Source organism: Taudactylus pleione, unplaced genomic scaffold (genome assembly GCF_031769625.1).
Source record: "Taudactylus pleione unplaced genomic scaffold, aTauple2 ptg000121l, whole genome shotgun sequence".
Taxonomy (NCBI): Eukaryota; Metazoa; Chordata; class Amphibia; order Anura; family Myobatrachidae; genus Taudactylus; species Taudactylus pleione.
The window spans coordinates 9,808,255-9,826,679 of NW_028284523.1; the positions used below are offsets into that span (position 1 = coordinate 9,808,255).

The following is an 18,425-nucleotide window of genomic DNA, read 5'->3' on the forward strand; positions in this document are numbered from 1 at the left end:
TGACATTGGCCTGGCGCTTAATCATATATTTGCAAATGTATGCAAGTAATACCTCTGAATTCTGTTATCATGTAGGATTCAAGTATTTTTGCCAATATTGCTGCAGTGTGCTGGAGGGAATATCCCTTTTTTCTTAGATTAAATTATGAATCTGGCAGCAGATTTCTTTATTGATTACGCTTAAATGATATGGTTTTCTGGTAATATTTTCGAATACATTTTTGTTAGTTTCATTTGTACAGGCTGTATTATTGAGGGTTTTTATTTTAAAAAAAGTGATTTTCACTATAAAAACAAACTTTTTCTTGTGATTATGACCTGGTTGGATATAGTGTATCTTAGGTACATTTGGCAACAGTAAACCTGGAACCTATGCTACTAATGCAGAACTGAATGTACAGTCTATTTACTAAGCCTTGGAAGGAGATAAAGTAAACAGAGATAAAGCACCAGCCAATTAGCTCCTAACTGCCATGACACAGGCTGTGTTTGAATAATGACAGTTAGGAGCCGGTTGGCTGGTACTTTATCTCTGTCCACTTTATCTCCATCCAAGGCTTAGTAAACAGACCCCTCAGTCTTTGCCACCAAAAAATGGCATCAACTACACGACAACCACAAAAATATAATTTGCAACTGTGAATAAGGCACATATTGCAGAAAAGTTTATAAAGCAAGTAAAATCTCCTTTTTTTGCTATTAAATATTATGTACATATGTGTATGTGCACATCTTTGTATGTTAAGCCCACCGTATTACTGATCTTAAAATATGCTCTTCACAAACTCTGTCTCAAGAAAAAGCAGTCATTGCATAGGATGGTACTGCTTCTCTATCTTCTATAATAGTGGGACATGGGAAGGCCAGCACTTGAGTTATAATAAACATAACAGAAAATGTTTCATACAGACTGCAGACTGGAGGATTAATACACAGGGGCATTGTAAGTGATGTCACCGTAAGATCAATGCTATGCTCTCTGTCCTGCATCAGATCACACTAAGACAGTGTCCTAAAGGTTTGAGGTGTGGCTTCAGTTGTTTATTTTGGAACAGCAGTGTACAATCTGAAAAAAAGAGAACATTTTATTCCCTCGACTTTATACTTAGAATCAGGGCCTTGTAGAGGGTGGTGTGTCTGATGTCACTGCCCATGGCACAAGGCCACGAGAGATACATGGTTGCTTCCCTGGCAGCACTTGTCTCCAGCTTGTGAGTGCCTGTGGGACACCCGGCTGAAAAAAAAGTGCAGTGTACAACTCAAGGACTGGCCTGTCATCCAGTTTCCTGCTCCTGGCTTCTTCTTCTGTGACATCACAATGTCACTTGATCTAGGAACAGGGGCAGTGGGGTATGGCCCAGGGCACAGAAGTGGCTGGTATGGCACTGCTTAAAGTTTAAATTTTGGAATGCTAACTAATAGTTTCTAATGAAAAAAGAAAAACTTACGGAAGCAGTAATGTTAGGTAATGTATCTTAGCACATATTCAGAATTGTGTATTAATCATGCTGGTCTTTCTTAATTCTGAAATTAATATTTTGTATATATTTGTTAAAAGTATGCTCACCTTAATAGGTCCTTCTCGCATGATCTGTCCCAGTTTTGCAATGTTATCATACTCTTGAATTGCTGCACGAAGGTAGCAGTCATCTTCTGGTTTAGTGGCTGTTGGCTCACGACCAAAAGTACCCTAAAAAGAACATAACATTTAACAAAAGAGAAAAAAAAATTATTACACAACACTCTGCAACACTAGATAGTGTACCAATTCAAACAAAAAATAAATCATACATAAAAATAAAAATGTACAAAAGGTTGACAAAGTAGACTTGAAATGGAGGGTTGATAATTGTGAGAGCTTAAAGTCTAGAAGAAGAGGGCAATGCTGAGACAATATGATCATTTGGGATTCGGAATGGGGAAAGGGACTGTAGTTGGTGGTAAACCCAGAGAGAGTTGTATTAGGTGGTGGTAAGATAAGCTATACTGAAAAGTAGTTTTTAAAAGAGAGCATATGAAATATTGAAGAATGGACAAGTCTTATCAGACAAGGTTTGGAGCTCAATTTGTAGGCAGCAGCATGGGTGATAACTTGCAGGTGAGTGTTAGAAGTGGTTAATAGATGGGATGCAAACTGAGGTGGGAAAGTAAGTTGAAGGTGATGCGATGTGGGTTGGTTGACTTGCCGTATATAATATAAGGGAATCCACATTTTTGCAAAAAGAGAGTCCAGTGTAATAAAATATATAAACTAGTGGAGAGAGTAATTTTTTTCTGTTGTTAAAATCTGCAGTCTTTTATAATTAATTTTAAATACAGCACAAGAGTGTGTGTCTTGGAGAGGCAGCATATATTACTGTACTTACTGGGTGTTGTCGTGTCCCCATTAGATGCACTCCAAAATAATTATAGTGCGCAAAATACAGTTTTTTCCAGTGCCAAAATAAATCTGCAATCTTTTACTAAAACTGCATGGTAAAGGTAATAAAGTAGTCCCTCATTTCCCTATCTCATTTTACATTCACTTGGTATGGTAGCAGTTCAGTACAGTAGATTTACTGCTGAACTGGTATAACAAATAAAATCAATCATGGATCAATCGATAGAAAAAGAGCAACTCAGTACTGGTGCTGGCGATAACAATATTTTTAATACTTTAACATGTACTATCAAGAGAGATCAATGGAAAAGAAGTGTAAGAGAGTGCACCTCAAATCTAAAAATGATTCCACAATCCTAAAGACATCACCTCTAACTATGAAGAGAAAGGTTACTGCTGAAAAATTTAAAATTGCTAACATGCCATACACCACACACAGCAGCAAGTAAAGGTTCAGACAATGGCCTTTCTTTGCAAGTGGTGGAGCTGCTACTGATCTTTCATGAACTAGAAAGCCTATTGCAAAAGCCAGACAGACACAGTCAGACATCTTATGTAACCTCGCATGCACCATCTTCTCGCTCTGAGTCTAGATGTGTCACCTTTAAAACAGGCAAATCAGTGCACAAAAAGAACACTAAGGCTAAAGAACAAATGACAATATGTGTTCCCAGTCTTAATATATTCCTGAAGAGAGTCTAAGGGCGTCCACGAGTGCTATGTGTGAAACTCACATTCCTGACACTGTAATCCTAGAGTAGCCTCCTACCACTATTTCTGAACCTTCTGCAAATGAGGATGAGTAGTAGCAAAAGTAATGATAATGATGGTTTAGACATAGAAATTGAGGATTCTACTGCGGAAGTGAAACGGGATGAGGGAGATATTTGTGTATCTGATGCCAATGAGGATGTTGAAGATGAATATGTTGGACAAGAAGTTGATTAAATTGAGGAGGAGGATGTTGTCTGTGTAAAAATAATTCAGCCACCAGTGATAGGAGTTCTTGCCAGTGATAAGAAGAAGTGCATTGTCATGCCTGGGCAAAAGACAAAATGGAATTGTTTTTTACCCAAATCTTGACATTTGTTAAAGAATCTGTAAACATTTGTTAGTAACCAGGTGAAATTCCATGCTTTATATGCTTCAGGGATTAGAGATCAGCAACAAGCTATCATGACGTACACATCAAGCCATGAGAGAGGGAGAGGGGATCATATTACCTTAAAGCAACACTCTTGAGAATATTGTCAGTTTTATTCAAGCTACTGAAACCTTTTGTAATTGTAACCAATGAAGTGAGTTCAGTCACTGTCAGGTCATACCCTTAATTAAACTACTGTCTAACAGAAAGAGAAACTGAAGGATGGTATGAAAATAAGCAATTCAACTACAGTGCATCTGGAAAATATTCACAACGCTTAACTTTTTCCACATTTTGTTATGTTACAACCTTATTCCAAAATGGAATAAATTAATTGTCCTCAAAATTCTACACAAAATGCCCCATAATGACAACGTGTAAAAAGTTTGAGATTCTTGCAAATTTAATAAAAAAAACCACACTAAGAAATTACATGTACATAAGCATTCACGGCCTTTGCCATGAAGCTCAAAATTGAGCTCAGGTGCACCCTGTTACCACTGATCATCCTTGAGATGATCCTACAGCTTAATTGGAGTCCACCTGTGGTAAATTCAGTTGATTGGACATGATTTTGAAAGGCATACACCTGTCTATATAAGGTCCCACACTTGACAGTGCATGTCAGAGCACAAACCAAGCATGAAGTCCAAGGAATTGTCTGTAGACCTCCAAGACAGGATTGTATCGAGGCACAAATCTGGGGAAGAGTACAGAAAAATATCTGCTGCTATGAAGTCCCAATGAGCACAGTGGCCTCCATCATCCGTAACTGGAAGGAGTACGGAACCACCAGGACTCTTCCTAGAGTTGACCGGCTGTCTAAACTGAGCAATTGGGGGAGAAGAGCCCTAGTCAGGGAGATGACCAAGAACCCGATGGTCACTCTGTCAGAGCTACAGCATTGCTCTGTGGAGAAGAGAGGTGAACCTTCCAGAAGGTCAACCATCTTTGCAGCAATCCACCAATCAGGCCTGTATGGTAGAGTGACAAGACAAGCCACTCCTTAGTAAAAAGCACATGGAACCCTGCCTGGAGTTTACCAAAATGCACCTGAAGGAGACTCAGACTTCAAAGACAAAGATTGTACTCTTTGGCGTGAATGCCAGGCATTATGTTTGGAGGAAACCACTGCTCATCACCAGGCCAATAACATCCCTTACATTAAAGCATGGTTGTGGCAGCACCATGCTGTGGGGATGTTTTTCAGCAGCAGGAACTGGAAGACTAGTCAGGATAGAGGGAAAGATGAATGCAGCAATGTACAGAGATATCCTGGATGAAAACCTGCTCCAGAGTGCTCGTGACCTCAGACTGGGGCAACGATACATCTTTCAGCAGGAAACGACCCTAAGCACACAGCCAAGATATCAAAGGAGTGGCTTCAGGACAACTCTGGGCTCTGGCTGGGCCACTCAAGGACATTCACAGACTAGAATCCAATTGAACATCTCTGGAGAGATCTGAAAATGGCTGTGCACTGACACTTCCCATCCAATCTGATGGAGCTTGAGAGGTGCTGGAAAGAGGAATGTGCAAAACTGCCCAAATTTAGGTGTGCCAAGCTCGTGGCATTATATTCAAAAAAACTTGAGGCTGTAATTGCTGCCAAAGGTGCATCAGCAAAGTATTGACCACAGGTTGTGAATACTTATGTACATGTGATTTCTTCATTTTTTTATTAAATTTGCAGAAATCATAAAAAAAAAACTTTTTACACGTTGTCATTATAGGGTATTGTGTGTAGAATTTTGAAGACAAAAATTAGTTTATTCCATCTTGGAATAAAGCTGTAACATAACAAATTGTGGAAAAAGTGAAGCTTTGTGAATACTTTCTGGATGCACTGTAAGTATGTGGGACTTGTAGATCAAGTTATTTATGCACTGCACAAGGACCAGAGGGTTTGCCAAAGCTTGAAATTGGATCAGTACATTATGGTAATGTTTTTCTTTCCAAATGACACAGATCTTAAAAGTTGCAGAGAGCTTCTTGCGAGCAAGTTGTCTGCTCAAGTGGCAAATAACACATCTCCTGCTTCACTTCTCCTGCAAATGCTGCTGCCAAGAAAAAAACTGCACTTTTCCAAGAGACCCACTGGTGATGAGGATGCGTCAACTCAGTGCACCAGAGTGAAACATAACAACATCTGGTCAGGCTTAAAAAAATGCCCACATACATTTATACATCTACTGCGACTTAATCTAATACTGTAAACATCAACAAATTGGTGGTGGAATACTTTAATAATAATAATAATAATAATTATGTAAAAATTAGCTTATCACACAGTCCCTTTGTATACTGGGAGAAAAAAAGGCAATGTGGATCCCCTTGTACAAACTAGGTATGGTTTACTTAAGCTGCCCACCATCCAGTGTGTACTCAAAAAGAGTTTTTAACACAACTGGGAACCTTGTGAGCGATTAGTGTAGGAGACTACTTTCAAAAAATATAAAAAACGGTTGTTCATCAAAATGAACTACAAATTTTTTGAGGAAGACAACTGTAATGGTGGATTCCAGTGAGGTTGGGATGAGCTAATATTGTGTGATGATATTAGTAATAGTGATGAGGATGATGATGAACTGTAATGATTAACAACAATGTTAGCCTTAAGCCCATTGGTAGCTTTGTTTAAATAAATCACCAAACCAAACATACCAAGCACTACAGCAACAGAAGTGGCTCTGTCAATTAAGTGCTTGGTTTGTTAAACTGTGCATGTCCTTTTTAAAATGCAACATCTGTTGTGCACCACTTCCACTTTTTATTATGGCATTAGGCCTGTAATTTGCTGTTTGGAGAAGGATGTTTTTTGTAATTTAATATATATATATATATATATATATATATATATATATATGTACACACATGTATTTTTTTTTTACTAGTTGTTACTTTTCTTATTAATGGCTTTATAGTTTATTAAATTGCCATCCTGTCTGCCACTATGTTTCATACATGTGCTATATTCTTTTAAACTGCCATGTGTTTGTGCCTCTGATCTGTTGCTTAGATTAGCCAGCTGGCTTAGGTCAATGTTGGTGAAAACAATATAGTGAGTTGTTGTGAAGTGGTCAAAATTGTCTACACATGACTGGACATAAATGTTATTGATAATTTAAATGTTAATAATACTGTGGGAACAAAAACAGGTCAAAATTACATGATTTTAGCTGTTATCATTTTGTAAAGAAATCCAAAACATCTGAGGGTTGTTTTGCCAAAATCAAAACCATAACACGATTGTCAACAACTTCGCAGCCCAGCACACGATGCTGTGTGCTGGGCTGAGGTGGGGACAGGGAGACTGCTGCCGCTGATCAGCAGCAACAGTCTCCTCTGGCTTAGCAGTGGGTGAAAGGGGAGTGATCACAATGATTCCCCCTCACTCCTGGATTTGTTCCTGGCTGAGAGGCACAAGAGAACCCTGTGGAGCATGCGGCATTGCATACACTTTTTTGGCCACACCTCCTTACATTAGGCCACACCCCCAGGAAATACCAGGGCCCAACCAGGCTCTCTACATCCCTGACCATAGTACTAATGACATTTAGGAAGAAAGCAGTTACATGTGTTCTTGCTGGGCTGTTCCAAAGATCTGTGATGTCACTCAAGTTCTCAGGTAAATCATCTTCATGCTCTGCTTGTGCTGCCAACTCTAAGTTTCTACAGAAAGGATCCAGCCACACAGGGTTCGCCCTATTTAAAAAAAACAAACAAACAAACCTTTAAAATACCATAATGTTTAAGCAATAATCTAAAATATGCAGCTAGTTCATTAAAAACATGGCAAAATCTCACTGGTACACACACATATATGATACAGTAAGCAGATAATAAAAAAAAAATTGCAAGTACAAAATTTACATCCACTGGCATAGTAAGCCGATTCTTTGCTCAGGGTATTCTGACTGCAAGAGCCCCTAAATTAGTGTCAAGTTTTTAAGCATGGGTTTTGTTAAATCTTCAGTCTAAGGAACCTACAGAGTTTATTAATATTGAAAAATAGGAATTGTTAAATATCATTTCTTATTGCATAATAGCATGGAAATAATGAATGTTTCTTCACATCTTTCTTTCTTCTGGGACAGTAGATCCAATAAGAGGCTGTCCCAGCGAAGAAACTGAAGTGAAGGGATTGCTGTTGCTATTGCACTAAATGTACAAAAATAACTTTTCAAAAATGGCCATTGAGGAGGACGGAGGCTGCGGGAGAGGGATCACAAGATGCCACCATAAGCACATAGTGGCTAACACCAACTGAATATAAGATCAGAAGGGGCCAGATCACAGTCTCCATTGAGAATAATGAAGGGATGTGGTCTTCAACTGTAATTACTCTTTTGAATTAAGCTATTGTTAAAAATCCCTGATACTGCAGTTTCTGCATGATTTACGGAAAAACAGGCATGATCATTAGGCCCATTATACACAATCTCCTTAGCAACGCTATATAGTTAACATAAAAGCTGTTCATGATTGCTGAAATGCAAACATATAGGCTATTTAACACTATGAAGATCAAAATCCAACAGCAGCGGAGGCAGAATGGTTATAATCAATCACAAACTAAGTATAATAAGTCCATGGAAGCATCTCTTATTACTTGTGGGTGCTATAGGTTTGGTGCAATAATATGCAATAAAGATGAAGACTATTAACAGCACTATATATCTGCTAATGATTGTCTAATTGTGTATTGACTATTACAGCTTAAAGCTTTAGCATTGCTGTTATGTCAAATACCAGCCATCTATTAGCACTTTTCAGTTGATATTTTTATTTGACGGCTGCAGGAAAAAATTATTTCCATTTGATTTATAAAGGGAAAAACAACAGATGTGGCAATCTTTCCAACATCCGTTATTGGAAAATATCTCCAAGATTAGATACGTTCTCACCCAGGATGCTACTAAAACTCTCATACACTCACTAGTCATCTGCAGATTGGACTACTGTAACCTCCTATCTGGCCTTCCCAACTCCCTTCTCTCTCCTCTCCAGTCTGTCCTCAATGCTGCTGCTCGGCTCATCTTCCTCTCCACACGCTCTACATCTGCCTCCCCTCTCCTACAAGCCCTCCACTGGCTCCCCTTCCCTTTTAGAACCCAATTCAAGGTTCTCACACTCGCTTACAAAGCCCTCACCCAATTCCTCTCCCATTTACATCTCTGATCTCATCTTCCTTCACTCTCCTGTTTGCCCTCTTCATTCAACAAATGTGGGTCTTCAACTCTAGAGGAGTTCCCTTGCCTATATGTGACAGACAGTTCATCAATGCCTTCGCCCATTTTTACGTTTCTGGCCAAAAAAGTTACAGATTGTGCTTTTTTTCACAGTGCTACAGGCCACAGTTTGTTATTTGTAAAAAAGGCAGGTGGACACTTGTTTTAAAAATAATCTACATAATCCATACTTGGCTACTCTTAGGGGCATATTTTCCACAATCCACATCTCAGATGCGAATGGGATGTGAGAGTATCGCCAAAATTCGCAATGCGATATTTAAATACATCGCAAGGGTATATCAAATATTGCAGGGTGGGACAGTGCTGGCAAGAAAACTCACTTCATTCACAGTTTTTGCTAAAAATACCCTAAGAGTTCCTGCACATGCACCACCTACGTCTACTACTACCCCCCACCACCACTCAATTCCCCCCTGCCCTCTGCTTGCACTTACCTCAGTGATCAGTGCAGTGTACCACTGGGGCATAAAGGGCCCACCGGGGAATGCAGTGGTAGGGGCCCATGCTATGGGGGTGTGGACATCCACAAGAGGGGGTGTGGCCTGTCACCACAGACACTTGGCTATCCAATAGGCAAATCTGGGTATAGTTTCCATAGAAGGGAACCAAGCCCCCATGTTGACCAGTGGTCCTGCTCCACCAGGTAACTCACCATCTAATAGAGTAACAATCCATAATTTGAAGTCTTGAACCTGATACCTAGAAGAGGGGGGGTGGGATTTCCCCTTCCCAACCCTGGATCGGTGATCCGGTGAGTTCCTCTGTGATTCCGGTCACCAGATGTGTGCTGTAAACTGAGATGCCGGGAGATTAGCTGACCGGAGTCACAGAGGATCACCAAACACCAGTACCTGGTCCAGGTAAGTGTTTTTTTTTTTAATTATAAATAGGGGTTTTTTGCACTGTGATCAGATTGTGGTCTAATTAGACAGACAAGACTGATCACAGGCACTGGCTCCCTGCTCTGTTTTGCCTGTCAGAGCAGAATAGGAGTGGTGTAATGGGGTAAAACCCTAATAACACCATCTCCATGTGGCTTTATAATCACATGGCTTCCCCCGTTACACTTTCACAATTTAACTTTAGTAAATCTGAGCAGATCGCATTTCCCACTACAAGTATGCAGGAAATGCGATCTGCTTACTAAAATGGGCTTGGAGGTGAAATTTGCGATCTGGTTTTGAAAACACCCATTTCCACATTATTTTAGTAAAAAATTATAGATAAATAGGCCTATCAGCATCTTGCTTCCAGGAGATGGCACTCACCTTTCAGCAGAGACGTGCTAATGTAAGAAATGACTCCTGTCTTGGAAGTCCAGCAGGTGGCCCTCCTAATATACAGATCACACTAACATTCCAGAAGAACAGGTAACTATGCTATAAAAGTAATAACCTTGGTTGACTTTAGGCTTGGAAGGCCTCCAACAATCTTTCCCTTCAAATAGTGCAATCTGGAAATTTCAATATACTATTATACTGTTTTGAAAATAGAGGAGTTTCAAATAAATGTTAACTCACCCTTCAAATGAGTACTTATTTGTATTGGGCATGTCAAGGATATCCATGAAACCTCTGTTTCCTGAAAAACAAACATTTGTTAACAATAATGAGTTTTGTCAAAATCAGTAGTAATTCACTATATTTAATGATTACGGAAATACTGTTTTAATTGATTAATAGATTTGTTAATGTTAAAAATGTCTGCACAGGTACGAATTGCAGCCCTCCAGTATGACTGTGCTCATCAGAGGTCAGGAACAGAAGCAGTATTGTGAGAGATGCCGGCTCTCCCTATTTCATGCAAGCACATGTGGGCTGACAATAATGTATATGGTGCATAGTTACTGTGATTCAAGAATACAGCATTGACTGATCATGTGGAAAGGGCGCCAAGAGAGGATCGGAGCGGGTACCGATTACCTGGGCTTGTTGAAGGGGACCAGTGGGGGCCTGAGTCAGACGCCCTCCTCCCTCTTACCTGTCAGCAGCCCAGCACATGCTGCTGAGCAGTAGTTTCTTCTCCTCTGATTGTGCCCCCCCCCTGGAATTGCGCCAGGCTGAGGGACTTACAGCGCCCTCCTCCTCAGTGGCCGGTGCTGCAAATAGGGGTTTTTCTTTTTTTTTCTAAGGGGTGTGGCCATTCCTCCCCCAATTAGGTCATGCACCCAATAGTAATGAGGCCCGGGCTGGCTCTCTGTGGCCCTATCAATTAGTATATTTTCCAATATACAGTAATACAGTGGAATATATCCATCATTGTTCCATCCATCAGCTGTGTTTTATCGACCACTCAGCTTTCAGTTTTCAAGCAAAAGCAATTAAAGGCAAAGCTAACCTGATTTTGCCTTTATGCTAATTGCTGCTTTAAATGTATTGACTATCTCGCTGGATTCGCGTCTGCTCCTGCAAACTGCGGGCTACAACATTTTGCCCCAGGACTGACTGCTGGCACTCCAAGAGCTATCACTTCTGCTCACTCACAGATGCTTACTAAGAGTAAAAGAAGCTTACTTTAATGGAAGACATATGCAGAAGAATGTATTGCCACAGGGATGGATGCATTGCTTTGGATGTATTGACTGTTGCTCTAGGAGGATGAAAGTATTGCTACAGTGAGGGGAGAAGAAATGTGTCGACAGTGGAGAAAAAAGGACTGTGGCCATACCTTTGGTGGTGGCAAATCGCTGCTTTGTGGCAGAGCACACACTTATCCCCAAATTTCTGTAAGTTCTGGTATAGCTGCACAGAGGTTCCTCTTTGTTTATATTTTACATGTTTAAGTAAACTAATTTTGGTCACTTCAAATAATTAGTACTATCTTCCAATGCAGCCCTCAGATTAAAAAAAGTTGTGCACCCATGGTCTACTACATGGGTGGCCAAACTGCATCCCATCCACCGAAACCCTGCCTGGTGCCTGCTACTGTCTGGGCCCCCATCTGGGATTCCTCTTTAGCTCTGGACACCTTCGTCCAGTGGCGGCGGCGGCATGATGACATCATCCCAGGCCAGCACTTTCTGCAGCTCCACCCAGAGAGTCAGCATGACAGACAGAGTGCAGAATTGCAGACTCAGAGTGCATGGATCATAATACTTCCCTTACTGACAATGTCCTCCTGTCAACTGTGTCTAGTCTGTCTCATGTCTGACAGTGGCAGCTTTGGTCCATAGCTGGTCAGACAGGAGCAGACTAGAGACAGCTGACAGGGGAACATTGTCAATAAGGTTATTATCATAACGAAGTCTCTGGGCTGGCATAAAAGGACATGAGGGAGGCTCTGGATTGGCATATAGACATAAAGGGGGCTCTGGGCTTGCATATAGAGAGACCTAAGTGGTAGCTATGGACTGGCATATAAAGACATACAGTAAGTGGCGGCTTTGTGCTAAAATATAATAAAAAACACAATTTACAGTTGCTACATAAAATAGTGATATGTTTTTTGTTTAACAGCAATCGCTAAATGCATTATGGCAACTGCAAAACAACACTGATTATGTGATTATATTTCACTGAACACAAAGGTAAATGTTTCATTGCAAAGACGCAGTGATGGTTATACAATAATTAAATGTCAAGACACTGGCCTTTATTAATCACAAATCACATTTCAGATGCATTTGTGGTGAGATAAAATCGCCTACATTTCACAATCGTTATATTATAAAATATTGCAGGAATGTATTATAATTTGTATCTCAGGACAGAACTTACAAGAAAGCGCTGTCCCTGCGATTCCCTCCCTGCACTTCTCAGGTATTTTTCACAAAAAATATCTTGAGAATGTGTCTGCACATGTGCCGACTACCCCTCCGCTACGGCCTATGTGCCCGGCTCCCTGTCTCCTCTCCTGCCTCTCTCCCTAGTTATAATAGAAAATAATGAAATAAAATTTACCTGCACCAGGACCGCTGATGGGTGGGCTCATTCTCTATGATCCGGTCAGCTGATCTGTGTGGTCAGCTGAGGTGCACTGAAAATCCCAGCCGGTATCTCATAGAAGGAGCTCACTGATCACAGAAGCTTTGTACAGGTACATTTTATTTAATTATTTTTCGTTATAACTATTTATTTTCTCTGTGATCAGTCTGATCTATTAGACACTACAGATGTGCGCCATCCAGCCTGCTTTGGTTCTAATTTGTCATCGGGTTTTGCCAAAACCGCCCCCTCGTGTTTTAGTTTTGTTTTTGGATCTGTATTTTTTAAAGAAATTGGTAAAGTCAGCTAAAATCACATAATTTGTGCCTGTTTTTATTCCTACAGTATTATTAACCTCAATACCAATTAAATGAAATAATTTCCAGTCATTTCCAGTCAATTTAGACCATTAGACCACCTCATCGCTCACAATATTGTTATCACTACTTTTCACCAATATAGGCCAAAGGCTGCAACAAGCTGGCCTTTCCTGCTTAATATATACAACAGAAGGGTGTGTGGAAGGGCCCAAGGACAATTCCATCTTGCACCTCTTTTCTTTGCATTATGTGCTGCTTGGGGCATTGCTGACTGACATTATTATAGTTTATTAAATTGCCATCCTGTCTGCCACTGCTGTGTGACAATGTTTCATAGATGTTCTATATTTTATTAAACTGCCGTGCTTTTGTGTTGCTGTTCTGTCACCTTTTTATTTTAGTTTTATACTGTATTTATTTCAATTAATATCACAAAGATATACTTGCAAAATACTCATGCCTTTTTCAACCTTGATTTGTAGATACCAATATAGTTGCCTTTTTCTTAATCTTTCATTCCAAATATGTAATAACAGATGTGCTCGTCTTTCCTTGATCATAACAGCCATGTTTGGTCAGATGCAACTCCAGCACCAAATGGAGAGAATATTTGATGGTATCTTCCCATACATAATCCCAGAAGCAAGGCCGTAACTACTGTAGGGTGGTGCGACATGTGCCACAGCACATGGCACCACAGGGCAGGGGGCATTGTTCTGGCTGACTCCCCTCCATTTGGTCACCGCCCCAAACACCTTCAGTCACATCCTCTTTTATTTAACACACACATTTTAAAATACTGTCATACTTGGATTCGAACCAATCACAAAAATGTCCAGAAATTTTTAAGGCCACAGACAGCATCTCCTGCATGCCTCTTTGACTTTAAAAAAAAATAATTCAGGACCACCGAAGAGCTCAACGTGGGGCAAGGACTGATGTGAATTATTAACATTTTGTTTGTAAATGCCTCCCCTTCTCTCTCAGAAATTTGCTTTGGATTCCAAAACTTTAATTTACATTTACTACGAATCAACCCTTCCTTTCCCTGCCTTCAACTACAAATATACTCCATCTTCCTCAGGCCTCCTGATTAATAAAAATTTGTTTCCTGATTTGCAATGTTGGAAATTGAGCTGCTACAGCCCCTGAAATCTTCAACATGCAGTTACTGAATGCTGAAAATGTCCAGATATGTTTATGACCAAAGACAGCATCTCCTACATGCCCTTTAAATTTTTAAAAAATATTCTGAACCACCAAGTTGATTTTGTGGGCAAAATATGGGACATGGTGTTCACCCATATTCTTCCCCCTCCCTCATAAATTTGTTTCAGAATCCAAAATGTAAATTAAATTTATTACAAAAAAAAACCCTTCCTTTCCCTGCCTTCAATTACATACATACTCCATCTCCCTTAAGACCTCTTGATTAATGAAAACATTTGTTTCCTTATGTGCCAAGTTGGGCGTTGAATTGCCATGTGTTTGTGTTGCCCACTGCTGTTGCTTAGCTTAGTCATCCAGCTAGCTGAGTGCAACCTTTTGGCCTAAACTGGATGAAAACAATATTGTGAGCTTTGAGGCGGTCAAAATTTACTGGAATTGAGTGGAAATCAATGTTATAGAGATTAATAATACTTTACAAACAAAAAATGGCTAAAATTATGTGATTTTAGCATTTTTCATAAATTTTTGTAAAAAATTCAAACCCAAAATCAAATCCAGTCACAGCGTTTTTGCAAAACCAAAACCGGATGACGAATTAGAACCAAAACCAGCAAAAATGGTCCAGCATTTTGATGCCCTCCATTCAGATAGCCTCCCAGCAAAGTCATATTATTAATATGACACTCCTAAAAAAAAGTTAGGATACCCCTGGTCTAGTCTTCCTATTATACATATAAGGGACTGTATACACTTGGAGCTTCGAATCTGAGTTGGATGCAGCGGCCTCCATGTCTTTTCCCTGTCAAACGTCTGACTTTATGCTAATACCGCCTCAAGTCCGTCACTGGTGTATAACCATGCGTATAAATGTGCAAGGACTGAAATCCTCACTTTGAGCATCTTTAGAAACTGCAATAATCCTGCTTGGTGCGCAGGGGCGGATTGGGTCTGAAAACCAGCCCGGGAAATTAAAGGAAGCAGCCCTGATGGGGGTGGAGTCTGTTGAGGGCGGGTCCTAGTAAAAGGGCAGGATACTCTCTTCACAAAAGATTTTTTTTAATATATATATATATATATATGCGTGTGTGTGTGTAAAACACTGCAATACAGTACTGTATATATTAATATGTATATTATATATATGATATATATGTGCATATATAAAGATCATATAATATATACACAATACATCTAGAAGTATTTATGAAAAGTTTATATATATATATATATATACACACACACACACACACACACACACACACAGTATATATAGATCATATGTGCAGAATATGTCATATATATATATATATATATATATATATATATATATATATATATATAAATGTGTATTTATCATTAGCTGTAGTATTTTGAAGATATCTGGAAGGCCGCCTCCCTCCTCTGTTCAGGCTGGTCACTGCTAGGCTGGCTGGCAGGCACTGTGCTGCAGTCGGTGCCTGTAACTGTCTGGTCACTGTGGCCAATCTGGAGGCGGGCCGCGGAGGGACTGATGGCCCCGGGCTCTGAAAAGGCTTATGGTAGGAGCTGCTGCTGCTGGGCATGCGCAGCAGCTCCCCCGGCAGCCATTTTTTTTACTTTCACTATGTTTCTGCACATACGTAGAAGCTCTACATCTGCCCGATCGGAGCTAAGCTCCGATCGCGGCAGCGGGATGGGGAAGCGGAGGACCAGGGAGGGGTGAACCATTGAAGGGCAGGCTGGGCAGATGCTGTCCACCAAAGGGACCGGCCCAGCGGGAACCGGCCCGGTGTCCCGGCAGCCCAATCCGCCCCTGTTGGTGCGTCACACCATCAAAACTTGCACCAGCCCAATGCGAAGTGTAAATTATTCATCTGAATATGGCCTCCAATGTGAGAAATGAAGTATCTGTGTAAGCAAACACTTAAGTGACACACCCTCCGTACATCTGAATAGCCACCTCTAGGTGTGGGCACCTTTAGTCACGGCCCAGGAATGCCCAATACATTTTCAATACACTTCTTTATCATCTCTAAAACTGTATCACTGACCTCTCTATCATAGATCTTACATTTGGTGGGGAATTGGCTGGCACATAAAGGTCTGTGCATAGAGGGACCGTTTCTGATTCGCACACATAGGAGCTCATTCAGAGCCGCTCGCAAGCGACCGCTTGCTCGTTTGCGGCCGTGCATGCGTACGCTTCATTTTGCACGTGCGCGAGCTACTCGGTGCGATCGGAATCCGCTCGCTTGTCCAGCAAAGACAGCTCAGTGTAATGAGTGACAGGAGAGGCCGTTTGTGGGTGGTAACAAGGGCAGGACTCTAATAACGGGGGAGTGGAGGTGCGTACACAGGCATGCCTGAGTGTTTCAACGCCGTTTCAGAGGCGTGCATAATTAACAGCTAGCGTCATAGTACACGTCACCTGCCTGGTTTTTACACTGAAGTCCTTGCAGTGCTTGAGGTAGGGTAAGGCAACCACAACCACTGCGATCGCTTCCAATTGTCCTCGATGTACCAATGTTTTAATACCCTTCCTGGAGATGACGTGCGCTAGTGGGCGTATCCTCATAAGCTAAAGGGCATCTATAGAGACAAAGTGATCGCTCACCAAAACAAAGTGGGCGTGCTTATGCCTTTCCGAACGAGCGCCTGCCATGCCGTCACTTAGCCGAATTTGCATACGCTGGGTGCGAGTGATTGCATCTAGCGAGCGGCTCTTAAACAGGCTCATAGTGTCTGTATCTGCAGTTAGCAGAAGAAGCCAGATTTACTACCTTATGCTAATGCGAGATTCCATAGCGCTAATGCGGGGGTCCATGTGCCTGCAAGAGGAAAGCTGAGCTGCCCATTTGACTGTATGCGAGTTGCCGGAAGAGTCATTAGTATCGGCATTTGTACTGTACCAGCCATATATTAGGTGCAAGAGATACATCAGAAAAAGACTTCCCTTCCCTGTATACGACCAAAATGCTAAACTAAAGACATATCCAGCAAAGTTCTGTCTGAGTCAGAATAAGACGGACATATGCAATAATGTGTAAATGTGAATCTGCACAAGCGCTGTATGCGAGAAATCACTGTTTGCACAGAGATCTATTTCACTCAGAATCACGCCCAGCATGTGGATCACCGCAGCAATGTATTGTGTAAAAAAGATACATGCATTCTGCACAGCAGCTGTCACCTGCATGAAAACCCAGGGAGGCAGTGATAAAAGCCTGTTATACAGAACATATACATGTGTATAAACTAGGGGTGAGCGGGTTCGGTTTTACTCGGATCTTTTTATTGGCTATCGCCGAACACGTGTTTTGGATAGCGAATGAAATCGAGCCGAAATTGCGGTAAAGTGGCGATAAGAACCGAGTAAAACCGAGTAAAACTGAACCCGCTCACCCCTAGTATAAACAAACACTTCATATGTCAGAGTTTCCCAAACGCGGTTCTCAAGGCACCCCAACAGTTCAGGTTTTAGCGATATCCATGGCTGAGCACACGTGGATAAATTAAATTGAGTGAGGTACTAATAAAGTCACATGAGGTTAATCATGGATATCCCTATAACCTGGACTGTGGGGGTGCCTTGAGGACAGAGATTGGGAACCTCTGTCATAGGTCAATATTTTAAAAGTTAAGAAAAATTTGCCAGAAATCAAGTACATTAAAAAAGGATTTTTGGGTACTTACCATTGAATCCTTTTCTCTAAGTCAGGCTGGGGGACACTGGACCATGGGTTGTAGGTGGGAGGGCTTAGATTTGGCACTAACACTGAACTATATAACTCCTCCGCTCTGCAACCCCTGACTTCAGTACAACTTCAAAAGTGTCTGGTAAGGAGAAGCAATACTCTGTGTCACTCCGAAAAATAAAAATGAAACTGACGGTCAATATGACCCAAAATCATAACTCATACTCAATACTACTGAGCGTGAGGGAGGGAACGCAGTGTCCCCCAGCCTGACTCAGAGAAAGGGATTCAACGGTAAGTACCCAAAAATCCTATTTTCTCTTTCGTCTAGGCTGGGGGACACTGGACCATGGGATATTCAAAAGCTGCCCCCATGGGAGGGAACGCTCAGATTGCCCTGACCGGAGAACCGTACGCCCAAAATGGGCGTCCCCGGTGGCAAGAACATGAAACCTGTAGAACCGCACAAATATGTGGACAGAGGACCAGGTAGCTGCGTGACAAACCTGTTCAGCCAAGGCCCCGTGACGCGCCGCCCAGGAGGCCGCAACGGCCCTAG

The 18,425-nt window shown here is 41.2% G+C and overlaps 1 protein-coding gene across 2 annotated transcripts in view; it reads right to left on the reverse strand.

Annotated features, from left to right (window-relative positions):
- CDH23 (cadherin related 23) overlaps window positions 1-18,425 on the reverse strand; it is a 1,221,584-nt gene that overhangs the window by 12,814 nt on the left and 1,190,345 nt on the right. For both annotated transcript variants that reach the window (XM_088472189.1, XM_088472187.1), the window contains 3 exons: window positions 10,300-10,360; window positions 7,100-7,229; window positions 1,568-1,690 (listed from right to left, as the gene is read on the reverse strand). In XM_088472189.1, the coding sequence (XP_088328315.1) occupies window positions 1,568-1,690; window positions 7,100-7,229; window positions 10,300-10,360 (314 nt within the window). The remainder of the gene's footprint in view (window positions 1-1,567; window positions 1,691-7,099; window positions 7,230-10,299; window positions 10,361-18,425) is intronic.